Source organism: Pleurodeles waltl, chromosome 1_2, assembly GCF_031143425.1.
Source record: "Pleurodeles waltl isolate 20211129_DDA chromosome 1_2, aPleWal1.hap1.20221129, whole genome shotgun sequence".
Lineage (NCBI taxonomy): Eukaryota > Metazoa > Chordata > Amphibia > Caudata > Salamandridae > Pleurodeles > Pleurodeles waltl.
This window is the reverse complement of record NC_090437.1, coordinates 846,975,947-847,002,852: the sequence shown is the minus strand read 5'-3', so window position 1 is coordinate 847,002,852 and position 26,906 is coordinate 846,975,947. Positions and strand designations below refer to the sequence as shown.

General features: G+C 46.4%; 1 protein-coding gene across 1 annotated transcript; it reads right to left on the bottom strand.

Moving 5' to 3' along the window:
- Positions 1 to 21,986: 21,986 nt before the first annotated feature.
- Positions 21,987 to 24,391, bottom strand: ADAM29 (ADAM metallopeptidase domain 29). Its single transcript, XM_069234458.1, has one exon. The coding sequence runs from the start codon at positions 24,197 to 24,199 to the stop codon at positions 21,998 to 22,000; it is 2,202 nt and encodes a 733-aa protein (XP_069090559.1). The 5' UTR covers positions 24,200 to 24,391; the 3' UTR covers positions 21,987 to 21,997.
- Positions 24,392 to 26,906: the final 2,515 nt, after the last annotated feature.

The window sequence follows — 26,906 nt, the reverse complement described above, 5'->3', positions numbered from 1 at the left end:
CTGCCTGAATAAGAAAAGCTGGATGATGACAGGTGGCTCTGTAGGAAGCAGTGTCCCGCTTTCTGTGGTTCTGCCAACTAGAGATGTTTCACAAAGAGAGCTAGTAGCAGGTGATGCCTGACCACAGAAAGCAGTAGCTAACTCAGTCACTGCTGCAGTCAATATTTGGAATCTATCCTGCACCACTCCAGAATGTAGCGTTTGCACATTAAGGAAATGGTAGAGGATACAGTTCTTAGGAGTTGAAAAATCTAGCCTAACTGATCCTCCTGCCACATAGCTGCACCTAGCAGGTGTCTACTCATGGTGTTGAGATTATTGCTTCACCCTGAACCTCATGCAGGTCCTGCCTCAGCCCTTTCCACACCATCCTGTGACCTTGACTGGATGGCCACAGGTATAGCCTGTCCTGGCTGTACAGCAGGTTTTGTGTCTGTGGTTGTTATAGTACCCAGGAGAGGGGTGGCCACAGTTGTTGGTGGACTGAAGCCACAGGGGACTTACACATACACTGGTGTTGGTATGGTGACAGGATTCTGCTGGATATTCTGGCTCTAGAGAGAGGGAGAGATCTATGGTTCTGGCCTACCAAACACGATGGGCCAGGCTGATTGTCAAGATCTTCCTCCTCAGCAGGAGTAGTGTTACTTCCATTGAAGGCTTGGGATGTTGTAGTCTCAGGCAGAGTTGCCAACACTATAAACCAAGATAATTCTGATCTTTCAGCATCATTTGGAAAAGATGGGAACAAAAACAATGTAGTCTTTTTTTGCAATAATTGTTGTTATATATGTTGCGACTGTATGCTACTGAAGATTGACCATTTATTGATGTTTGAAAGCTCATACATCTCACTAATTATTTTCCTCACCCTACTGATGGCTCCATTTTATTTATGTAAATTAATATACCAAGGATATCTTGAGTGGATTATTGATCCAGCATGAAGTCTTGTGATAGCACAGCTACAATAACCCCAGCTCAGCCCCTTAGTAGCTTGGCTCAAGCAGTCAGGCTTATCTCAGAGGCAATGTATAAAGTATTTGTACACAAACACAGAAACACAGTGAAAACAAAAGTACTCCACACCAGTTTAGAATAATAGCCAATATTTATCTGAGTAAAACAATACCAAAACAACAAAAATCCAACACACCCAAGCAAAGATACACATTTTTAAATATTAAATTGCAGTAAAGCGCTTAGAAACACAATAGCTCCAACTAGGGCTATCACAATGTTTTGATGGAGTCGTTCCCAACAGTCTGACGCCTCTCTCGAGGGACTGTGGTCAGGTCATGGAGTTGCACAGAACCCCAGGTATAATGAAAAAACAGCGACGTTGCATGGAGTCGGGGATGTGAGGCACCAATGGAGCCAGTGCTGCGTCAGTTCCTTACTTCTACCGGGGCGGGTGAGGCGTCAGTTTCTTACTGCGAGGCAGGGGAGGTGAGGTATCGCTTCCTTACAGTCGCAGGGGAGGTGATGCAGTGTTGGTGGTGGGGCGCTGGTACCTTACGATCTGGCGGGGTTGACGAATCCAGCAGGTGCTGCAGCAGAGTCCGGCATCATGGACATCAGGGACATGGCACTGAGGACTCACAATGTGACAGGACTTTGAAGGTGCTATGTTGGCATCAGGCCTGTGGTGTCGGTCGTTGCACCCAGCAGGGACCACGGCTCCAGTGCAGGCAGCAGTGCGGAGTCGGACAGCACTGCCGGTTGGAGTCAATGTAATTGGTTTCTTCTTGGTTACACCAGAACTTCCAAGGACTCAGGAATGGGATTTGGCACCACTTGATGAGTATGGATTCTCAGCAAGAGAGCCCAGGTGCTGACAGATTAAGTCTTTGATACCCTTGAGACTTCTAACAGGAGGAAAGCTCAGTCCAAGCCCTTGGAGAACTTTTGGAAGCAGGATGTAGAAAGCAAAGTCCAGTTTTTTCACTCTCAGGATATAAGCAGCAAGCAGCAGGTCAGTTCAGCAAAGCAACAGAGTGTCAGTCCCTCCTACAACATCCAGCTCTTCTTCCTAGCAGAATGTCCTCAGTCAGAAGGATTCCTGAAGTTGTGGTCTCAGAGGTCCAATACTAATACTCATTTCTGCCTTTGAAGTAGGCAAACTTCAACTGAAAGTCCTTGTAGTGCACAAGACCCTGCCTTTTCTGCCCTGGCCACAGACACACTCAAGGGGGTTGGAGACTGCTTTGTGTAAGGACAGGCACAGCCCTATTCAGGTACAAGTGTCAGCTCCTCCCAACACTCAAGCCCCGGAAGACCTATCAGGATATGCAGGGTACACCTCAGCTCCCTTTGTGTGACTGTCTAGAGTAAATTCACAAGCAGCCCAACTGTCACCTGACCCGGATGTGTATTCTACAGCCAGGCAGAGACACGAATGGTTAAGCAAGAAAATACAACTAAATTGTGAGTTTAGAGACCCAAAAGTCCACATCTCTATCTGCTCCCAAGGGGAAATTACGCTTAAAAGGTATTTCAAGGCAAGCCGCATGTTACCCTATGGGGGAGATAGTCCTTGCAATAGTGAAAAACAATTTGGCAGTATTTCACTATCAGGCCATGTAAAACACACCAGTACATGTCCTACCTTTTGAATACACTGCACCCTGTCCACGGAGCTGGTTTGGGCCTACCATAGGGGTGACTTACATTTAGTAAAAGGGAAGGTTTGGACCTGGCAAGTGAGTGCACTTGCCAGGGCAAACTGCAGTTAAAACTCCATACACACACACTACAGTGACAGGTCTGAGGCATGTTTACAGGGCTGCTCATGTGGGTGGCACAATCAGAGGTGCAGGTCAAGTAGTCGCCTTTGATTTACAGGCCCTGGGAACACCTGGTACACTATACTAGGGACTTACTAGTAAATCAAATACGCCAATCACAGATAAATCAATCACTAATACCATTTAGACAGAGACCACATGCACTGTAGCACTGGTCAGCAGTGGTATAGTGCCCAGAGTCCTAAAGCCAACAGAAACAGGTCAGAAAACATAGGAGGAAGAAGGCAAAAAGTTTGGGGATAACCCAGCAAAAAGGGCCAGGTCCAACAGATTTTCCCAGAATGTGGTGCAGGAGGGTTGAAATAGGGGTGGAGGGGTGATGTGGTATCCAGGATGCCTGAAATCTTGAACTTTCCACTCACACTTAAAAACCCTGCACAAGAGAGAGACAGAGAGCAAGACACTGGACTTGTACAGTGACAACACTGGAACAATGGACAGCTGGAATGAGGCTCACCCTGATGCCTGGCCAAGATGGATTAAGGACTTTGCCTGTAGCTAAGCCCAACACCAGACGGGTCTAACCAGGGCCAGTGGCACAGACCTCCTTATATCTCTTGATGACCAGTGGGGGGGGAATCTAGAATCCGCTGCCACCACAATTGCCCTGTAGAACAGCCAAGATTAGGATGTGGGCAGGAGGGTATTCTGTTGGCTGTTAGTAGAGTGGCTGCACAAGATGTCCCCCCACAAAGACAGGAGCATCAGGAGTCAGGAGAGAAGGAGACCGGTGCAAGGAGCTCACCAACAAGTGTGCCTTTACAGGGCAGGAGGCCTGTTAAAACTGCTCCTTGAAGCTGGGGTTTACTACCAGGAACAATGTAAGATCTTCAAAATCGCCCCACTGGGGCCTGATATTTGCTGGGTTAATGATTGTGACTTTTAACATAAGAAGACTGAGCGTATGGTTCTTCACCTAAGTTCTTAACAAGCCCTGGGGTGGACAGAGCCCTTAGAGGTCAGCACAGCCATATTTTCTTAAATTATCCTGGGGACAGAGCGTGTGTTGGGCCACCTAAGCAAACCAAAAATTGCCCACAGGACCACATCCTTGAGGCTGGGCCAGTGCAACATTAGGTGGGCCCCAGGACCCCATACTCTGAACCCCTGTATGAGAGGATGGGAGGGGAAGCATTGTCGCACCCCACTGTTCCCCCACGCCTGTGCCCAGTGGAGTGAGGCATGTACAATAATGCAGGCAGGGAGGATGCAGGTACTGGTTACTGTGCTGGCAATCAGCAGTGAAAGCCAGACAAGGAGCTTGCTTGGCAGCAAGGGAGTGGGCTTTCTGTGTAGCTCTAATGTTAATAAAGGCTGTGGGATCCCCAGGTGAAACCTGGGCACCCCAAAGACAAAAGAAAACTATGCAGCATGGCCACAAGAGAAAGCAGCCGAGCTGCTCATTTGTATGCAATTTCCCTGTCGGAAGTGCCTGATAATGCCCTGTGCAGGCTTAATTTCCATGGCCCTCATGATGCCAATGGTATCTCCAATGTTCTTATAAAGTATTGTGGGGGGTTGCATAAGGTGCAACAGCCCCTAGGAGAACTTTATCAAAACTTGTCCTACATTTCTGGGACTGTTGAGAGAATGGCCCCAGAACGATTTATGTTCGTTTCAATGCAGTCTGATCTATATCTGTTTTCTCTACAGCTGGAATGAAGGACCTCTAATGGTTGTCTAATGGCACAGTTTTGTGGCCTGAGCAATGTAATAAAATACTCTGTCATGTTATTTTGATTTACAAGGCTTATATAATGTTGGTTATTGTTAATAATTGTTAACTACCACTGCAAAGCATTTTATTATTCATGAAGATATTCAAACAAGTCGATTCATTCTATTTGTTTTGATGAAGAACCTTAACTGTTTACAGTAACCCCTTGACAAAGTCAATAGGCTTGCTTTATGTTTGTGGTGATCCCTTGACAAAGCCAACAGGCTTCCCTTATATATAAATAACACCCCCTTATAATGTGATGTTATATTTGATATAGGTGTGGAGTGTTGTGATTGTGGAGATTATGACCCATTATAGGTCAAATGTGATATAAGGGTGTCACCAAGGGTATTTTCATCTACCTAGTGTATATATTTGTATTGTAATGTATATGTAGTAGTGAGTGCATAATAAATGCACCTCTAGTGAATCCAGGTCACCAGAACACCAGTTTTCCATTTCCTGACTTTGCTTTAATGTATCATTTGGATTACAGTTATTGGTTCAATAGGCATAGCTAAATAGAAGCAAAACTACAACTCCCAGAATGCAGTGATATCTTAAATCAAAACCCAGAACTGGAACATGTATCTTTTAGTGACATGGATTCATCTGGTCAACCTTGTACTACCAGCTAATTGTGATACGGCACAGTAGTAGTTCCTGAGGGCTAGTATGAGCTATATGATTGTCATAGGAGTAAGAATGAGTAACTTGATAGAAGCCATCGCAACATAAAGGAGAGTGTGAGTCGAGGTCAGAATTAAATGATCCCACACCTGTTTGAATACATTCCTAATGTGTGTTTGTTAAACAGACTGACATTTCATAGTAAATAAAAGTTAAAAGATCATTAAATAGGGAAATATTATGAGCAGTGACAGATCTCAGATCCCATACTTCTGTAAATAATTTGGCATTTAGTACAGAGAGTTGTGTGAAGGAACAGAGGTGCCAGAGTGTTGAGAGTGTGAATTGATTTGTGAGGATAAGATTGTATTTGTACTAACCTTTGTCCATTCTGCCTGGAATTTCCACAACACCTTTACCGTGGAAAATGGACATTACCTTCCCCTCCCAGGACATGAAGTTGCGGAAAGTGGAACACATCCCACGGCCTGTTGTAAGGGCATCTTTTGTGCTCTGGAAGCAAAGGAAAGGACTCTCCCTAGAGGTCATTCTACCTCATAAGGGTGTCCTCCTGTGCGCATCTGGGACAGGGTACAGCATTCTCCACAATTCTGGCCTACAGTTCGATTCTTTGGATCATGGTTTTTGTCCAGTCATAAGTTCCAAACACATTGGTCCTCAACCTGGATAATCTTATCCATCATCACAGTTAGCACCTTTTCTGACAGTCATTCTCGTCTTCTTCAAGCATTATGTGAGGAGTATTTGAGACAGGATCTCAGATGCTGTTGCATGTTTCTTTTTGTAGCTGAAGCTTTAGGTGTTGACGAAAGTATTTGTTAGCACTGATGGAAGCTTCTGCCATTAAAAACCCGATCCGTCATTGCTGTCTTCTGTCCTGCGTCACACTATGACAGCTAACAACTTTAAATATAACAGACAAATCCAACATTGATGGAGGGATATCTGATGACAGGGGAAAGGGAAACAGGTGATAAAAGGCTGTAGGACAGCCAACTGTTCTTCCTCCCTAATAGCCAACCATCAGCCAAAACCTTTAATAAGGTAGCAAGTTCTTTGCCAGCCTGCTGGTTGGATCAGTTCAACCATGATGAAGGAGAGAGGGTCCACTCGCTGAACTCTAGATCTGGCCCTAAATGTTAACTTTAGTGACTAGTAGTGAACACATATACAAGCTGTAGGCTATGCATTTTGAATCTCATAGTACTGTGGACCTATTTCAAGCATGAGGTGCATTTCTACCAATCATTCAGTGCTGTTGGCAGCTCTGCATTTAGTCTGGATGCTGATGTGGATGAGCAGTTCATTGTTGGAATTACAGATGCCTCTAGTTCATGATTTCACATGTTTAGCAACAGGGTATTTTCTACTGAAGTTTGATGAGGACAGACTGTAAGAGGCTGGCCCTCTATGTAGTGTGGAAAGCTAGGCACACAGTGCAGGGGGTCCAGGCAAGCACACGTTGGTTTACAGAAGTAAAAACTAGATCACCTATTGCTCTAATTTTTATGGTAGCTTGGTCGAGCCGTTAGGCCAATCTTGGAGAAGTGCAAAGCATTTGTTGTACTCACAGTATCAATCATGCAACTCACACATTCGAACGAATAACTTAAGTCCAATTTATAAAATTACTTCAGATGTGTATATTAATTTTAAGACCAAGATTATCAAAATTGGTTAAGTACTTTTGGAGATATGAATTTTTGAAGTTTAAAGAAAATAGTCTTTCTTTGTATAATTAAGCACCATGTGAATCAATGGAAAGTCACCTTTAAAAATACATATATAATTGTACAGTTGAGTTACCAAGTTCTCCTTTTGCAGGTTAGTTGAGGTCTTTGGTAGGCACGCTGTGCCAGCGCGAAAAGTTTGGGTGGCTCCTGTTCCTTTGGGAGCAGCTGAGAACAGTCTCTGGAGCTGGTACAGGGCCACTGCAGGGGACCACTTGGAAAAGCACTGCACAGGTAAGTTTGGAGATGGTTCCTTGGGGTCCCCTTGGAGTGGAGTGTTGAGGTTGCAAGGGGGGAATGAACCTTAGGGCACAGCAGGTTCTTCATTGCAGGGTACAGGGCAGCCGGGTGCAGAGCAAATTGGTGATCCAGGAACTGCGCACAAAGATGCCCTTTGGATAACAGGGGCACTCTGGCAGGAGTTCCAGGGTGTTCCTGAAGTGCCTCGACTAGGGCTTCCCTTGATTCTTTTCTCAGCTCTGGGCGGGCTGGTTTTTCTGGTGTCCAACATCAGCTGACCAGTACTCAGGCCACTGGAGGGCACAGTGCCACCAAACTTGGCACACTTGCCAGCTTTGTCCTTGTGGTCCTCGGTGTGTTGATGGGTCCACCTGCGACTTCCGGTTCGGGAGTTAGCAGCCAGGCAGTGAAGTGACCCTCACTAGGTTGCTGGTTCTTTGGTTGTTGCAGAAGGGTACCTCCACTCTGGGGAGAGTTCTTGGGCGAATGGTGAAGCCTAGAGGTGCCCTGGGTATCATGAGGTCAGTCCAGCTGTTCCTCAGCTCTTCAGCTGTGATTGTTGGGTCCTGGGTGCAGCAGGCAGGGTTTGGCGTCTTTTCTTTGTGCAGCAGGTCCACTGTTCTCTTGCCTTGGATCTTCTTTGTGTCCTTCGAATCTGATTTCCTGGTCTAGGGATGACCACTATATACTGAATGCAGTGGGCGTTTTAGGGGGTACCTGGTAGTGTCCAAAGGGGCACTTACTTTTGGGTGGCTACACCCACTATAGTGACCACTTCCTGTGGGAAGTGTCACTTCCCTAAACCTGATTTGCTATTTTCCTTCTATCTAAGATGGAGGAAAATTAAATGGAGTTTTCTCCTCGCAGGCAACACCTTAGTGGTGGTGCATGCCAAGTGGGGCCACTCCTCCTATCCTTTGTGTGGTTTCCCGCCTTTGCTCCTGCAAAAAGTGGGGGTTGTAAAGGGGATGACCAGATGCTGCTAGCAGCAAGCCTGGGGGTCGGGTTTCAAAGGCGGTAAGCCCTTTGAAGCTCACCTCCAGGGCAGTGCATATTCCTGAGGGGAGGGGCTTTTAGCTCCTCCACCCAGGTAGAGCTTTGTTTTACAAACCAGAGAGACATGGCTCTCCCCCAAAGTTTGTATATTGGGTGTCTGGAGGTGGCAGGCTGGGCGGAACCAGTCAGCAACCATGCCAGGGTAGTTACGTTTTGCAGGGGCACCTCTAAGGTGACCCTTGGGTACATATAGGGATAAATCCATTACTGGCACCAGTTTGGATTTATCATTCTGAGTTGTTTGATAACAAAACACTAACAGTTCAGAGTGGCCATCATGTAGCTGGGAAACTCGTGTTGACAAGTGTCCAACACATGTATTAAAATGACTGCTCTGTTCACTCATTATGTCCAAGGTTTGGCAAGGACACAGTAGGGGCATATTGCTCATGCAACTATGCCCTCACATACAATATGGAGCACCCTGCCTTAGGGCTGTAAAGCCTGCCAGAGGGGTGTCTTACCCATAGTAAACGTAGTATATGGTGGGCAGGGCACACAGGCAGTGTGCCATGTCGAGGTGGTGTTTTAGGTTTGCACCAGGACACTCAGCCTGCAATGGTGATGCTGGGTGTATCTGGATGTATGGCCCTAGAGTGTGGCACAATCAGAGGTGCTGCCCTCGGGGTCTACCCACAGTACCCCATGCCCTGGGTACCTAGGTACCCATTTACTAGGGACTTATAGTGGAAGTTAAGGGTGTAGCCAAATGTGCCAATGCATCACAACAGTTTTAGGGAAAGAGCTCTGGCCCAGGGAACCTAGTTAGCAAGGGCCATGGGCACTACAACTTCTAGGCTGCATCAGGCAAAAATGTGGGAGCTAACCATGTTAAAAAGAGGCCTTTTCTCACACAGATCCTAAACCATAGCACCATTTATCCTAATATAGATAACATTAGCTATTGTTTCCTCTAAGGGTTGACTGCTCCATGGAAACTGCTGACAATTATAAGAAATGCTTAAGTAGAGCTAGCTGTGGAAATTGAAAGTGTGAAAACCTTTGTAGTGCTGAGCTAGCGTGCCTTCTAGTGTCAACCCTGGGATATTATGTGGTTACTTCGTAGCCCATGGCAACATAAGCCATTTTTGAGGATTTAAAAAAAAAATGTTAAATACTTGCCAGGAGCAACCACTGTTTATCTTGGGACTGCCTACACAGCTTTGAGCTTTATCAGAATCTGCAATTGAATTCACCCCAGCAACTATGGTAACACCTGCAGGCCAAAATATCTTGGCATATTGTATGCCAGACTCCTCCAATGATCAACAGCTGCTTGAGTAAACGTTCATTCTCGAGAAAAATCACAAGCTTCATTTTGCTCAGCAAATCCAGCCTATGCCTGTCCAAAGCCCAGCCCACAATAATGCTGTCACTACTAACACTTCCACAGATACTGAGACATTAACGTTAACGTTTGTACACCTTAATAACTTTGAGGAGCACAAACTTTGAAACCAAAAACAAAAGTTTTTAAGAGTCATAGTTGGGACATTTTTAGGTCATGCCTAGACAGTGCATGTGCTATTTCTTTAAGACCATTTCTTAAAACCCACTGATTGCTTACCATTGGTTGGCTTAATTCCCACTCTCATTTACTTGCTTTGCATTAGTCAGCTGTCATGGTCTTCCTTCCTCTTCTTAAGTATGTCTCCCCTCAGAGCATGGACGCATTACTTGTGTCGTTCCACTGCTCATTCTTTTAGGAGCTACTTTGTTCTGTGTGTTTAAACTCTCCAGCAAAGTACATATTTTCAACTGGCTCCCTGGTGTACTTCTTCCCCGCCATACCCTGCCTTCCCTCATCTGTGTTGCTTGCCCCCACCCACCCTTCCTACATGTGTTGTTGTCTATGTTGTACTTCTGTCCACCCAACTTCCTGTCTCCTCTGTTGTTGCTTGCACCTAAACACTGTCCATTGTAGCCCATGTTGTCACATGTTGTTGCTTGCTACACCCCTCCCACCCTCTGTTGTCCAAGTGCTTGCTACCACACCCTACATTCTATACCCTGTTGTACATTTTGCCCATGACTCAAGTGTTACCTCCTACCCCACAACAATGAAAAAAGAAAGTGATATGACACTGTCAGCATTGGCCGCATCATAAAGCTTTTTGCCCCGATCCTTCCTTTGTCTATGTTGCACCCCCCCAACACATGCGCTCCCTCCTTCTGTGTTGCTCCCCCCTCCCTCCATCCCAACCCACCAGGCTACTGGTGTTCTTGTTCCACTACTTCTGCAGAGTAGTGTTAAAACTGGAAACAGTTGCAAATAATACACAAATCTGGACGGCATGAATGAGAACAGTATTTGCAGCAACCAAGTTTCCCAGTCTTGTGTAGTGATACCATATTTTATTCTGCATTGCAGATTATTTGGTTTTCGTGGCAGAAAAGCTGTGCATTATAAAAAAAAAACTAATGCAACATCCATTTGTTTCCAAACCCACTCACAATTATGCTCCCTGTGGGCCCCTGCATTCCATATCTTGCTTTAAGGCCACATAACCCATTACGGGGGTGTGGTCTGGCCACCATCGAAGACGGGAGCCTGTTGAATGAGCTCTGCGTGCTAGGGCACTCTTGAGGATGGCGGCGAAGCTCAGGGAGCCATGCGGGCTATAACTGTACTGGCCCCTGCTGCCCTGCTTTGTCTCTGACCACATCTGGTGCGGCCTCTGACCCGGTGGGCTGCCAAGCTCTCCCCACTAATAAGCCTGCCTGCTACAGTGCTGGGAAAGGCATGGCACTCATTACCGAGGGTTGTTCCTCTGCACCTACCCACCTTCACCATGCCAGCATTGCTGGACACATCCCTGACCCACATGGCTACCAATGCAGGATTGCCTTCTGCCTCTGTGCTCTGTCCTACAGTTGGACCCCCTGAGGTGCTGGGAGGCAAAGCGGTCCCGCCATGGACTGCAATGAAGAGACGCATCCGCGGCCAGACCAGGTGTGTCTGCCTGTGGTTTCCCCTGGCCTAACCGGGGGACAGGACCTTATGAAGAGAGCTAAGAGGCACTCTGCACCTCACCAACCTACCCCTCCTCAGCACACCCTCATCCAAGAAAAAAACCCAACAACAAAAAAAAACACAAAGGGTTGTTGAGGATGTCCTGGGGTGTGTTCACACCCATTGATGGACAGCTGCTCGTAGCTATCATAAAACAAGCTGAAAACCCCTTTACATGGTGATTTCCAGCTGGTTTTCTCTGCCACCATGTGATTTCAGCTCCTCGCTGGGTGACCTTGTGAAGGGAGCCTAAATCATGAGACACACTTTTGCACATGTGAGTTGGCAGGTCTGGAAACTAATTCTATAGTTACACAATGATTATGATTGGGATGCAAATCCCATTATGGCAATAAATTCCTGTTCACAATCAAAATGGGATTGTGATGCAGAAGCAAATTGCACCCGATACAGGAGTTTGCTCCCACAATACGTAGTAGGAAAAACCTACCCCAAATTATAGGAACAACGTGTTCACAATAGTATTTTTTCCACTAGGTAAAGAGTATAATCATACAAAAATTGCACGAATCCCATACGACCTTGATGGAGGGGATTACTCCTTCACAAATGTGACATTTATCCCTTCAGTCGTATTAAAAGTTCCATAGGATATAATGGAACTTGTAATACGGCAGGCAGGATATCAACCACATTTGTGACGGAGTAATCCCTTCTGCTAAGGTCATATTCAGGCCCTGAATGTTTATGCTTCACAGTTCTTTAATCTCCTTTTACTTCACTATTGTCTGATCTTTTGATTTTTAATTTATTGCTTTCTTTTCATGGGTTGGTTGTTCATTATTTGCATGTAAAAAAATGTGAGCGGTGCTGCTAGAAACTGCAAACAACAATCCATTCCAATTGGGCCAATCCACTTTTCTGTCCTGCCTGGGCTTGGGCTACATATTATTTCTTTCTTGTGAATTTTTCTGTCCCTGAAAGGGGGAGGGGGTTTAATGTTGGGGGGTGTGATTGCCTACTAGGGAGGGAAGAAGTTTTTCAAATGTATTTGGAGCATGAAAAAGACTGGCCCCAATGCTGGGAAACACCCCATTCCAATCACCCTAGGGCACAGCTGATGTATTCCTATTTGGGTATCATGGCACTGCTCTAAACTCAAGCAGAAATTCATTTGAGAGAGGAACTGCTAAAAAAGGAGATTCCCTGCTTTCTATCTAGAGGTTCAACAGAAACAATACGAGTTGTTGATGAACCATCCCACTCCCTAGAAATTGAGACCCTGTTTCTGTTCAGGAGTAGCAGTGGAGAGTGTGGTTCAGTCTTTTGGGAAAAGAGGTGGAGCACCAAAAGATAGAAAAGACAGTGAACAGTTTAAATCTGTCCTTCCCAGGGAGGGAGGTAAACCGTGATCAGATGAAGCACGCCAAAGAGTATACCTGTTATTTTATAAAAAGAATAAATGGGTTAGACACGAGAGGCACAGATATAAAAGGCAGAAGAAATGGTAAATCAAGAGCAACGGTTGATGTCTACCAAGGACTGCAGCTCGGTTAGGAAATACGGAGTGCGGCATCTGATCACTGGAATGGTGGAAGAGGGAATACAAATGAATGGAAGGAGCTGCGTGAAAATCAAAGCGGTGTGAAGAGAACTTCTGATGAGAAAGAACATAACTGACAGACGGAGAAAAGGAAATAAAAAAGCAAATTGGGCAGGATGCCAAAAGCTGGATACTGAACTGTAAATAACAGCGGAAGCCTGACAGCACAAAATTGATACCGGGCATAATCTGGATTGGGGTGTCCTAAACTGGCTTCTACTACTCGTGAGTTGGAAGTCCTGTCCTCTAACTCAAAGGAGAGTGTTGACCCCCAAGCCATCATGGGCCTGTTTGCCAACACAGACGCTGCAGAATCTTTGTACTGCGGACTCACTATCAGACTAGGTGCAGCCGTGATAGGGAGCTCAGCATGTTTTCTCCATGAGGGGGACTGTAAGACTCACTGTGTCTCTAGCAACAGCATTGTCCTAGTATTGAGGACAAACATGAGGGCACTCTGATGTCATTAATAGGCCGGGTGAGAGCGGACATGTAATCCTCTGGTGCAAGCATCAGAAGATCTGTTGCATGCCATGAGGAGTACATGACAACTAAAATTCTCCCAACTATAAAGGTAGTCTAGAGTATATAGAAAGCAAGTCCTCTTCAATTAAGGGGTTTTAAAATAGATTTTCATGAGGACTCTTCTTCTGCTTCTCTTGTAAGTACAGCCAGTTTATACATTTGTATTGCTCTTTTTTCGTAACCTAGAAAATAATTCTCATTATGAAAGAACCCGTGTCCACTACTCATGTATCTTAGTGGTGCTCCCCTGCCTTACCCAGGCTTTTCCTGGAGCCGATTTCTGTGTTTCCAGTTTAGGAATGGCCACCTAGAATGTTTCACCCTAATAATGTTTTGGGTTTGTCGGAGGTCTGTGGCTTTTGCATGGCTATGACCTTACCCAACACTACCAAGTTCCTGCCTTTAGCGTTCTGATGAGAAAAATTCAACATACGGGTGGACTTTCTGATTCAGAAGATGCTGCTACTGGTATAATGTTCAAAGAACCAAATCCTATGAATATGGATCAGTGGCATTTATATTTGCATATTCACTTTCCACAGCTATGCTGGACTTAGGTGGCTTGAGAAAACTGTACTCTTCGTATTTTTTATGTTATCCTAAGGCTGTAGAACATCAACATGGAGGGAAAGAATGTCTGTTTTAGTGGTAAATATGTTCTTGGTATATATTTTAAGCACCTATTCTTTCAATACATAGCTATTCTGGACTTGCTCTTTGTCTCATTTATACTTATATCGGTATCACTTTTATTTCGCAACAAGTATTAAAGGTAAAGCCTGATTGCTCCTTTAAGTTCACAAAGTCCTGGGTTATCAGGTCTTCTCTTGGCAGGCACCAAGGTCATGGAACGTCTGCCAGATCTCAGACTTAACCAACTTAACCCCATTCGGCATGATGGCGAGCTACATTATGATTTGTGTTTTAACTTCATATGGGCTTGGTATGCATTTAAAATTGCAGGGGAGCCTAAAGAGGAGGTGGTCAAAGACATTATCAAATACTGGTGAAAAGAAGACGCCTGTAGGACCCCTGTGGATTTCCTTAAGCTAGAAGATATAAAATGTAATAGCATAAGACTGTAAGAGGACCTCCAGAAATGATAAGAACTACTAATGGATCTGGCACTTCATGCTTCACTCCTTCACGCAATAGACTAAAATAACATAATCTACAGTATCAAATGTGGCAGAGGTCCAACAGGACCACTCTATCACTACAATGGACCACTACCATGGCCCTTCTGTTCTCAGTGACCAACAAAATAGTGCACTCTACCCCCTTCCGGGACGAAAACCAAACTGCCACTGGTATCATACCTGACTTTCATGCAGGAATTAGTCCCATTGTTTGCCAGCCATTTTCATTGAAACTCACACAATGGCAGGGGAGTGTGACTTGGTGATAGTTTCTCAAGCCCCCTTTACAATATCCACAGCACTAATTGCTGGCAGGAGCAAGAATCAAGCATTGTCCAATCTTGAATCAATTATTAACAAATTGCAGCAGGTCATTCAGGTTTGACCAATGGATAGTAAAATACACAATTTTAACATGTATTCCATATTTTGTTTAAATTATCCAGTTTACAATGTTAGTATTCTAAAATTGATCTATGCACATGAACAGGAAATCAGGATAATTCCTTATCTTTGTGGTCGAATGGTGACAGTTGAACTACAGTAGCACTGGTATAGAACTGTGCTCAATTCCTTGTGTATCTACTAATTCTAGTTAAAGTGATCCTCATCCTAGATCTACAGTCACTATCAGCTGCTGAAAGTTGTAGTCTTTCAGCCTTTTACGAGAAGCACCATTCAGACAACTGCCTACAGAACAGTGGAGAAAGGTCTACTCTCTTACAGAGAGCACTAAATAAATATTCAAATACATATTTTTGTCTGAACACCACTAAGTGTATTATCAGCATAACCAGCAGTGTTCCTTAAATGGTATTTTTTAATCGTACAAACAGGAGAACAGGAAAACAGTTTAGAATGCTTCTACTAAGGTTAGATTAAAGACCTCTTCACATAAGAATGTTCAGAGCAAGAGCAAATGAGATGGCTCAGAACCATTAATAAAGCGGAAACAGTCAGAATACACTGAAGCATGCTACTGGATAGACACCCATCAGACTGCAAACACCGTTCAGCTTATGAGATGCATGAGCAATACAATTAAAAATATGTTAACACAATTTACGAACTGAGAAAACAAAAGAGAGACGAACGAGTTACTTACCTTCGGTAACGACTTTTCTGGTGGATACATTAGCTACCTGTGGATTCCTCACCTCATGAATACTCCCATGGCGCCAGCATTCTACGGAAATCTTCTTACTAGTCTCTGCACGTCGACGAGGACGTCACTGTCTCGCACGCGACGCCGTCTGACGTCATACAGGCAATAAGAGGTCCTCGACGACGTGCGGACGTCAGTACCAATCATTTTTTACGTTCATGAGAACAACCAGGCAATGCAATGAAAGAACAAAGCAACATCCATTATATTGTAAAAATACACCACATTGTATGAATAACTGTAAATCTTTTTTATGTACATATATATATATATATATATATAAAACTCTCTCTTTTAAAATATATACACACACCAAGTATATACATAAAAATATATACACATATACCTACATATATATAAATATATTATATATATACATCTATTGCACCCTCAAAGACCAAGAGGAGCGCACTCAAGGATTACTTGGCAAGACCATAAAGGCAACGGGGAGGCGGGTGGGACCGTGAGGAATCCACAGGTAGCTAATGTATCCACCAGAAAAGTTGTTACCGAAGGTAAGTAACTCGTTCTTCTGATGGATACAACTACCTGTGGATTCCTCACCTCATGAATAGAGTCCCAAAGCAGTACCACGCCCGGCGGTGGGTGCCTAAATGGTCAAACCAAGAAATCCTGCAGCACTGACCGTGCAAAATGGCCGTCCCTTCTAACCTCAGAATCTAAACAGTAATGTTTTGCAAAAGTGTGAAGGGACGACCAAGTTGCGGCCTTGCAGATGTCGACCACAGGAACACCTCTGGCTAAAGCCGAAGTGGCCGACTTAGCTCTGGTGGAATGAGCTCTAATGCCCTCAGGAGGATCCTTCTTTGCCAAAGAGTAACATATTTTAATGCAAAGAACAACCCACCTGGATAGTGTTCTCTTGTGGACTGCCTTTCCTCTCCTCTTGCCCACGTATCCAATAAACAGCTGATCCTCCAGCCTGAAATCCTTTGTTCTATTGATAAAGAAGCTCAACGCTCTCTTTGGATCCAGACGGTGCAGTCTTTCTTCCTCTTTGGAAGGATGAGGCGGAGGATAGAATGTGGACAAAGTAATTGCCTGAGCCAAATGGAAGGGTGAAACAACCTTCGGGAGGAAAGCAGCCTTGGTCCTCAACACCACCTTATCCCCATAAAAAGTTGTATAAGGGGGTTTTACTGATAAGGCCTGCAACTCACTCACTCTCCTTGCTGATGTTATAGCTATCAGGAAGACTGTTTTTAAAAACAAATACCTTAAGGGGCAAGAATGCATAGGTTCAAAAGGGGACCCCATAAGGAAAGTCAGGACTAAGGACAAATCCCATTGCGGCATAACGAATGGCTTTGGAGGATATTGATTTAGAAGACCTTTCAAGAATCTGATAACAATAGGGGATTTAAATAAAGATGGTTGGTCTGGAAGACATATGAAGGCTGACAAGGCCGATAAATAACCTTTAATGGTAGCCACTGCACAACCTTTCTGCGCCAGAGATAGAGCAAAAGACAAAATGTCCGATAGATGAGCTTGTAAAGGATCAATCTGCCTCTCTCCACACCACGCAACAAATTTAGACCACCTATTAGCGTAGATAGATTTAGTGGAGTGTCGCCTGGCCGCTAATATAACATCCACTACCTCAGGCGGGAGAGAGAAGGAACTCAGGTTGCCCCGTTCAATCTCCAGGCATGTAGGTGCAGACTCTGGAGGTTGGGGTGTAGAACCTGCCCCTGCGACTGCGAGAGGAGGTCTGCCCTGAAAGGGAGACGGAGCGGCGGGCACGTTGAGAGTTGGAGAAGGTCGGAGTACCACACCCTCCTTGGCCAATCCGGAGCTATTACGATTACTAGAGCCCGGTCTTGGCGAATCTTCCTCAATACTCGAGGAATCAAGGGTATGGGAGGAAACGCGTAAAGCAACTGGCCGCACCAGGTCATTTGAAACGCGTCCCCCAATGCTTCCTGCATCGGATACTGAAGGCTGCAGAACAACGGACAATGCGCGTTCTCTCGAGTGGCGAACAGATCTACCCGAGGAAACCCCCACTTCTGGAAGATTAAACGGACTTGATCTGGATGGAGACGCCACTCGTGGTCTGCCGAGAAGTGGCGACTGAGACTGTCCGCACGCACGTTCAAGACTCCGGCCAGATGGTTTGCTATCAAGCAAATCCGATGGTCCTTTGCCCAGGACCATAGTCGAAGAGCTTCTCTGCAGAGAAGGTACGACCCCACTCCTCCCTGCTTGTTTATGTACCACATCGTGGTAGTATTGTCCGTTAGGACCTGTACCGACTGACCACGAAGGGAAGGGAGGAAGGCCTTGAGAGCCAGACGTACAGCCCGTAACTCTAACAGATTGATGTGAAAAATCTGTTCCTCTGGAGACCAAAGACCTTTGATCTCCAGATCCCCCAGATGAGCTCCCCACCCTAGAGTGGAAGCATCCGTTATGACTGTGGCCACTGGTGGCGACTGCTGGAACGGTTTTCCTTGTGAAAGATTGTTGCTTGCAATCCACCACTTCAAATCCACAGCAGCATCTCTGGAGATCTTGACAGTACCCTCTAGATCCCCTCTGTGTTGAGACCACTGCCTTCGGAGGCACCACTGAAGAGCCCTCATGTGCCAGCGAGCATGCGTGACCAACAGAATGCAGGAGGCAAAAAGACCGAGCAGACGAAGGACCTTGAGGACTGGAACTACCGCTCCGTTTCGAAACATTGGAACCAAATCCTGAATATCTTGAATCCGCTGAGGCGGAGGAAAGGCCCGACCCAATGTCGTATCCAGTACTGCCCCTATGAACAGGAGGCGCTGAGAGGGCTCCAGGTGAGATTTGGGCTCGTTCACCGAAAAGCCCAGGTCGAACAACAACTGGGTTGTTGACTGCAGATGACGCAACACAAGCTCCGGGGACTTGGCTTTGATCAACCAATCGTCCAAGTAAGGGAATACTGCTATCCCCTTCCTTCTGAGCTCTGCCGCAACCACCGACATCACCTTCGTGAAGACTCGAGGTGCTGAAGTAAGACCAAACGGAAGGACCGCAAACTGGTAGTGTTGCGATCCCACCACAAACCGGAGATACTTCCTGTGTGACTTGAGTATCGGGATATGAAAGTAAGCATCCTGCAAGTCGACAGACACCATCCAGTCTTCCATGTTCAACGCCAAAAGCACCTGTGCTAGGGTCAGCATCTTGAACTTTTCCTGCTTGAGGAACCAATTCAAGATCCTCAGGTCCAGAATTGGTCTCAAACGACCATCCTTCTTGGGAATCAGGAAATACCTTGAGTAAACTCCTTGACCCCTTTCCTGCTCCGGGACAAACTCCACCGCGCCCTTTAAAAGGAGGACTTCCACCTCCTGTTCTAGCAACAGGAGGTGTTCTTGTGAACAATACGAAGGGCGGGGCGGGATGAGGGGCGGAAACTCCCGAAAGGGAAGGGTGTAGCCTTTTCCCACAACACTGAGAACCCAAGTGTCCGACGTAACAGTCTCCCATTTGGTGAGAAAATGCTGTAATCTTCCCCCTACAGGAGAGGAGTGAGTGGGAAATGGTGGAAGCCTAAGGCTGCTTCCCCTGCTGCACCCCGCCAGAGGATGAGGAAGAGGCAGAGTGCTGCTGAGAGGCTCCCCTGGTGCAGACCCTACCCCTCCCCCTAAAAGATCTATAGGGGTGGGAAGAGGCAGGTTGCTGATATCTTCCCCGAAAGGAAGAGGAGGAAGAGCCACGCCCAAATCCACGAAACCTCCTGAAGAATCTGGAAGAGGCCGTGGAAGAAGGAGCTTGGAGTCCCAACAACTTAGCCGTGGCCCTGCTCTCCTTAAAACGTTCCAAGGCCGAATCAGCCTTAGCCCCAAACAGTTTGTCCCCATCAAACGGGAGATCCAACAATGTGGACTGTACATCTGCCGAAAAGCCCGAGTTACGTAGCCAGGCCTGTCTCCTTTCCACCACAGTTGTGCCCATTGCTCTGGCTACCGAGTCGGTGGTATCCAGTCCCGTCTGGATAATTTGGGTCGCAGCAGCCTGGGCATCAGAGACAAGATCCAAAAGACCCTGGGGAAGCTCTGTAAACGAAGAGGAGATGTCATCCATCAGAGCATGAATATACCTCCCCAGGATACAGGTCGCATTAGTGGCTTTTAACGCCAGACTGCAGGACGAAAAAATCTTCTTCGACTGCGCCTCTAGCTTTTTTGAGTCTCTGTCCCCAGGCACCGTCGGGAAAGAACCAGGCGCTGATTTGGACGAACAGGAGGCCTGCACAACCAAGCTCTCCGGCGTAGGGTGCCTAGATAGGAAACCAGGATCAGTTGGAGCCGTCCGATACCTCCTGGCCACGGCTCTGTGAACTGCTGGGGAAGATGCCGGCTTCTTCCACACCTCTAAAACCGGATCCAGCAGAGCGTCATTAAAAGGTAATAGAGGCTCCGCCGCGGCTGAGGCCGGATGCAACACCTCTGTCAAAAGGTTTTGTTTCGCCTCCACCACCGGCAAAGGCAGGTCCAAAAAACTAGCTGCCTTCCGTACCACTGTATGAAAGGAAGCAGCTTCCTCGGTATATTCCCCCGGGGACGAAAGGTCCCACTCAGGGGAAGTGTCCAGCCCACTGGCCGACTCCAGTCCACGCAGCCCATCACCCGAGTCCTCTAGTTCTCCTTCCTCTAGGGCTCGTTGGTACTCCTGCTCCTCTAGTACCCGGAGAGCACGCCTCCTTGAATGCAGTCGTTGCTCAATCCGCGGAGTCGACAACACCTCCGCCGAAGTCGGAGATCGGCGCCGATCTTCCGAAGCCACCGACGCCGCATCCGGCGCCACAGGTAACTTCGGCGCCGACTGAAGAGCAGATGAAACGGATGGACCCACCGGAGTCACAGGCCGAAATCTCGACGTCGACGGGATGGAAATCCCTGGGGCCAATCCCTCCGAAGCCATCGGAGCGGCCACCGGCGCCGACACCGGCGCCGAGCCCACGTTCCCAAACGGGAGAAAGGGCATAAAGGGTGCCGGCCGAAGAGGCGCAGGATCACCCAAAGAAAAGGCCAAAGGCCCAGCCGGAGCACCCCCTGGAGCCATCTGTTGGAAGATGGCATACATCGCATTCAAGAATGCGGAACTATCGGCTCCAGGGGTGGGAAAAGCCGGATACTGGGGCGCCTGACTCGGAGGCGACCCCGACGCCGGCCTCGGCGTCTGCGCCGGAGAAAACACCTGAGGCTCCAATACCTCAATCACCGACGCCTGTCCAGGCGAAGTTGGAGACGTCGGAGAGAGCAACGGCGTCGAAGGATGCGGCGTCACCGTGGGGCTGACCTCCCATGTCCTCCGGCGCCGATCCGGAGACCCGGAACGAGCCTCCCTTGAATGACGCCGAGATTCTCTACGGCGCCGGGAGTCTCGATGACGCCGATGTCTTGGAGAAGACTTTTTCTTGTGATGCTTCTCCTTTGACTTGGCCATAAACAGCTTCGCCTCGCGTTCTTTAATGGCCTTCGGATTCATGTGCTGACACGAATCACAAGTCGAGACGTCGTGGTCGGAGCTCAAACACCAAAGGCAATCGGAATGAGGATCCGTCACCGACATCTTGCCTCCACACTCACGACAAGGCTTAAATCCAGACTTTCTCTGCGACATTATTTCCACAGAGAAAGAGTACGCAGCAAGATATACACTGTAACCGCAAGAGTAACAGTTGCTCCCTCGAAGATAACCGTTTCGAATGCACGGAAAAAAGGGAACTGACGTCCGCACGTCGTCGAGGACCTCTTATTGCCTGTATGACGTCAGACGGCGTCGCGTGCGAGACAGTGACGTCCTCGTCGACGTGCAGAGACTAGTAAGAAGATTTCCGTAGAATGCTGGCGCCATGGGAGTATTCATGAGGTGAGGAATCCACAGGTAGTTGTATCCATCAGAAACAGAAGAATACACATAGAAAATAAAGCAGAAGGAACAATATGTGAAGAGATATAACACACATGATAAACTATAATGAAATTTAAATGATTGACTCAATCGTTCCAAGCTCTTCCAATTTATTAAACATTAATACAAAAAATTACATCTTTTATTAAACAAGTATGGTTATGTTCACATATTAGTTGTCCATAGAGTTCAAACTAAAAGTTTGCGACATTTTGACTGTATAACAATAACAACGAAGCAAAACACGAATAGAGGAGACAGAATTATTTTGAACAACTGGAAAAGGCACTCAAATGCTACAACATTTGCAACAGCCTTGTGTTTTACATGCCACCAACAATGGGCATGTAAATATATGAACAACTTTGACAATAAACATAAGTAAGTATTTAAGAGTGGACTATGCAGTGCCAACTTCCTGGTGGCAGAAATTATTTTACTAAATAAATCGCAAGTTTTTTCATGTTATTTTTTGAAAAATTGAATTATTTCATGTCTATATACAACTGCAAGAATAATTCCAGCAGCAAGCAAAGGCAGTGAGACACCCAATCCTATTGCAAGATCTCTTTTCAGTTTCTCCTTCTTTCTTGCTGTCTCTAAAGGACATTCTCTATATTCAAAATCTCTAAATTTAAAATCCTGTTCAGGAGGAATATAACTAATGAAGGAGTCTAGAACTAAGGGCCCACTATCAACGCTTCCACCAAATCCTCCATAGGAACAATCTGGAGGAGCCCACCCCTTATCGCAATGACATTTCTTGTTGTTATTACAAACCCCACGACCACTGCAATTTTCCTGGATATCACAATTAAAATCAAGAACTGACATGTCAACACATTTTCTGGCTAGACAAATCTTCCCAGTATCACATTGTGCCCCATCTTCAATAGCTCCAATGTCAGGTATGCTATTGAAATCTACACTCAAACAAGACACATTTCCAGAGGGTGTTTGCACTGTAACAGAATGTGACTTATATATATAAATATCCTGTTCTGTCTCACACTGAACCCGCCCACACATGACATCTGCAGTTTCACATTTTATTGGTGGCCCATCTTTATCTTGAAAACCACAATTTCCAAATTGGTCGCCAATGGTATTTAAGGCAAAGCATTCCTTTGCAGCAACAACTGCTCCTTTGCCAAAGAGCATTTGGCAATGTTGGTCATAGTCGTAGCATCTGTTAGTTACACAGCGTGACCGATTGTGATTACATGGTGATCCATCTTGGGAATAAACATCCTCAGGACAAATGCCAGATACGCCAGTGCAATACTCTGCAAGGTCACACTCAGAAACTGGTTTTCTACAAGGAACCCCTGGTTTAACGAACTGGCAGTGTTTGCAGCATTCTCCATAACTACACTGAGCATTACTTCTGAGTTTGCAATGACTATTACAGCAGTGATCTCTGATGCACTCATATTCGGTACCACAGTCGCACTCTTCTTCTCCTTCTACTATTCTGTTGCCACAGTATTGATAAGTGTACCTTTTTTGCAATGAAGTCGACTGTACAGATTGCAAACAGTATCCGCCACCTTGCGCAATGAAATGGTTGTAATATTGCAAACTGCAAGCACTAAATGACGTTGCAGAGACTCCACCATAATGCATGATACATGGGCTAAGAGGACAAAGGCATTCGCTTGTGTAGTTGGAATCATGTGGAATACCAATGGAGTGGGCAAGCTCATGAGCTAAATGTCCGGACACCACAGGCAAAACATAATGAGTAACTGAAAGAAACAGTAATGCATTATCACTCCAACAGATCTCTCCTTCAAAAGTTCCTGCTATGGCATCTTGAATCTCGTCTTTCCTCAGTAAAACAGTCATGTCAACTTTTAGACGTGAACTTACATTCTTTTCTTTCCAGGTCACTAGGTCCTGGAGAAACATCTTTACATATTCAGAAGATGGAACTACATTCTTTATGTTCCAGAGCTCCAATCCAGATAGAACCAACTGAAGACGGAATGGTACAAACATTGCATCCGCCATGTTCAAAACTTGAATAACTGTATCAGTAATAAGGGTGATGTTCTTATGATAATATTGAAACAAGTCATTGTCAACTACAATGTAGATCTGCATTAAGCGTGCCTGGCTAGAGTCTTGGCGGTTTTGTGTTTGTCGCATTTTGTGGTAAAGCTCTTTTCTGGGTGTTCTTTTCACACGAACAAAAACGCAAGGCTTGGGGTCGGTTTCCATATCTTCCACTTTGTAAATAATATGCTGAAACGACTCTGCATCTTTAACAGGCTCAATTGCATACGTAAAGGTACTTGTCTGCCAGAAGCCCAGAAGCCCTGAGCATGTGCTGATGGCAGCGATAGAGCCTGGGATGCCTTTAACGTAGCCATAGTAATGACAGTGCTCTTGGGGGAAGGCTGGCACCTTGAACAGTTGGCCCGTGCTGTTCTGGGTGTAGACTGAGAAGTCCGGGTGTAGCAGGGCCGCGTTAGGCAGCAGGTGCAGGATATAAGTCTGGCCTGCCGTCGTCTTGATCTGGTAGACTAGTCCGGGGTCCGAACCGCTCGCCAGTCTTAGTGGGATGATCACCTCATAAGCGTCCGGCGAGCGTTCAACGAACACCCCTTGAAGAAACGTTACGCACAGCAGGCCCAGCGCCCGTAGGATCACCCAGGACGCCATGTTGGCGCGGGGGCCGCGTCTCCTCCCCCGCTGTTTCAGCGGCTCCGCTAGAGTGGCTGAGCTTTACGTGTTCGCTCAGCGACAGTTGGTCGCGCGCAGCAACTTGTCCATCTTTTCCTGAAACAACACAGTGACTATGAGCAGGCCAAGGCCGCCTTGAAGCGCACAGCCATTCAAACGGCAGCCACTTACGACAACTTGCCACACCTGCCTTAAGAAACGAATGCTGGTAGGTTGCTACCCATGTGTCTCTCTAACGGATGTTTTCGCTCAAGTCATTTCCTATTTCGGCTGTTGGGCACCGGGTTCTTTTTATTACGGAAATGCAGGTTGGTTTTCTTTTAGTAAGTAGAATTTCCAAGTGTTTTAGTTTAGTTGCTATCAATTAGTTTGACCAAATGGTATGATCATTTTAGGAAATAAAGAAAAGGAGAATGTATGGTGGTTAAGGTCACCATAGACCTGCCAACTTGTAAACTTATTTCACCGTGTAAGGAGGGAGTGGGGCCTTGGAGGGGGCAAGGTCTCCTGCCAAGTGCTAACAGGCACTTTGCCCTCCACTAAGACCACCAACCCTTCAAAAAATACAAAGGGTCACAAAGGTTGTTGCTAATGTCATGGGGTGTTTTCACACCCCTTAATGGACATCGGCAGCTTACAGCCTCTGAAGATAAGCTGGAAATCCACTCTCCGCAGTGGTTCCCAGCTCATCTTTGCTGCCACTTTGTGATCTTGGCTCTTCACCGGGAGACCGTGTGAAGGGAGTCAAAATTGTGCGACATACGGTGGCACTGTGTGAGGTGGCAGGTCTGTTACCAACTGTGTTCAGGACATCAATCAATCAGAGGATTTATAGAGCGCACTACTCACCCGTTAGGGTCTCAAGGCGCTTGGGGGGGGGGAGCTACTGGTCGAAGAGCCATGTCTTGAGGCTTTTCCTGAATGACAGAAGGTCTTGGGTCTGGCGGAGGTGGAGTGGAAGGGAGTTCCAGGTCTTGGCGGCTATGTGAGAGAAGGATCTTCCTCCGGCAGTGGTGTGGCGGATGCGGGGGATGTAGGCGAGGGTGAGGCTGGCGGAGCGGAGGTTGTGGGTGGGGGTGTAGAAGTTGAGTCTGTCGTTGAGGTAGGCAGGACCTGTGTTGTGGAGGGCTTTGTGTGCGTGGATGAGGACTTTGAAGGTGATCCTCTTTGATAACTGGTAGCCAGTGTAGGTTTCTGAGGTGGGGTGAGATGTGGTTGTGGCTTGGGACGTCTAGAATGAGGTGGGTGGATGCGTTCTGGATTCTTTGCAGCTTTGTTAGGAGTTTGTTTGTTATTCCTGCATATAGGGCGTTTCCGTAGTCCATTCGGCTGCTGACCAGGGCGTGGGTGACAGTTTTCCTGGTTTCGACGGGAATCCACTTGAAGATTTTGCAGAGCAAGCGGAGAGTGTTGTAGCAGGAAGAGGAGATGGCATTGAAAATACCAGCCCCACTACATTTTCACTGTAGAGCTTGAAATTGCTTGTGCCCTGACTCGTTCTCTGCAAGACAAAGTTCCCATTTTATGGCACACCTATCAACCTCCAAAAAAAACAAGCATTGCAGAGCCAGTAGGTCCTGCCATTGCAAGAGCAATTGGCTTTGCCAATTTGTTTTGCTATGTGTGGCTGCTGTTCAGCATGGCTAAACGCTAGTGACATAGAGGAGAGTCGCGTGGAGTGTCGTAGAGTGGAATGGCGAATAGTGGAGTAAAGTGTTGTAGAGTGGAATGGCAGAGAGTGTCATCTATTGGAGTGGCATTGTGTGGAGTTGTGTAGACTGGCTTTAGTATGAAGAAATCACTAAAATCAATGCTAGCATTTGAGGTAGGCTTTATTTTAGTATCACCAAAGGAGGAGCTCACAACCAGGTCCACACCCGTCCAGAGCAGCAGTCAGTCCGATGTAACTGACCACAACTCCCAACGGGTCAGAACCTGGAACGCTAGCCCTACACTGAACGAAAACATGTTAGTCTAACTCTGTGCATCGCATGCTACATCACTAGCTGCACATATCATCATGTATACAGAATTCAGTGGCATACAATGCAACGTTGTAGAATGCAGTGGCGTAGTTTAGAGTGATGCATAGTAGAGTGCAGTACACAAAGTACAGTAGTGCAGAGTAGAGTGGTGAAGAGTGGAGTAGAGTGGCAAATAGAGCAGAAGTGTTGAGAGCAGTGGGGTAGAGTACAGGGATGCAGAATAGAATGCAGTGTTATGGAGTGCAGTGGTGTAGAGTGCAGTGGTTCAGAATAGAGTGGCATAGAGTGCGGTGGTTAAGAGTAGAGTGGTGTAGAGTAGATTGTTTTAAAGTAGAATGACATGTAGAGTGTAGTAGAGTGGCATAGAGTGCAGTGGTGCAGGGCACCGTGCATTTGCGCAGAGTGTATAGAGTGTTATGGCGTAGAATAAAGTGGTGTAGAGATCAGTGGCATAAAGTGCAATGGTGCAGAGTAGATTAGAGTGCTGTGCAGTGGATTGGCATACAGTGCAGGGGAATAGAGTTGAGTGTTAAAGAGTAAAGTGCATTGCTGTAGAGTGTATTGGCATACAGTGCAGTTTTGCAGAGGAGATTAGTGTAGCCTAGAATGGAGTGGTGTAGAGTGCAGTAGCGAAGACTGCGTTGGTGTAGAATTGAGTGGCGAAGAGTGCATTAACATAGAGCAGAACGGTACAAGGTAGG

What these genes read in the sequence shown, in the direction of transcription:
- ADAM29 (XM_069234458.1), bottom strand. Translation starts at nt 24,199, where the DNA reads ATGGCGTCCTGGGTGATCCTACGGGCGCTGGGCCTGCTGTGCGTAACG.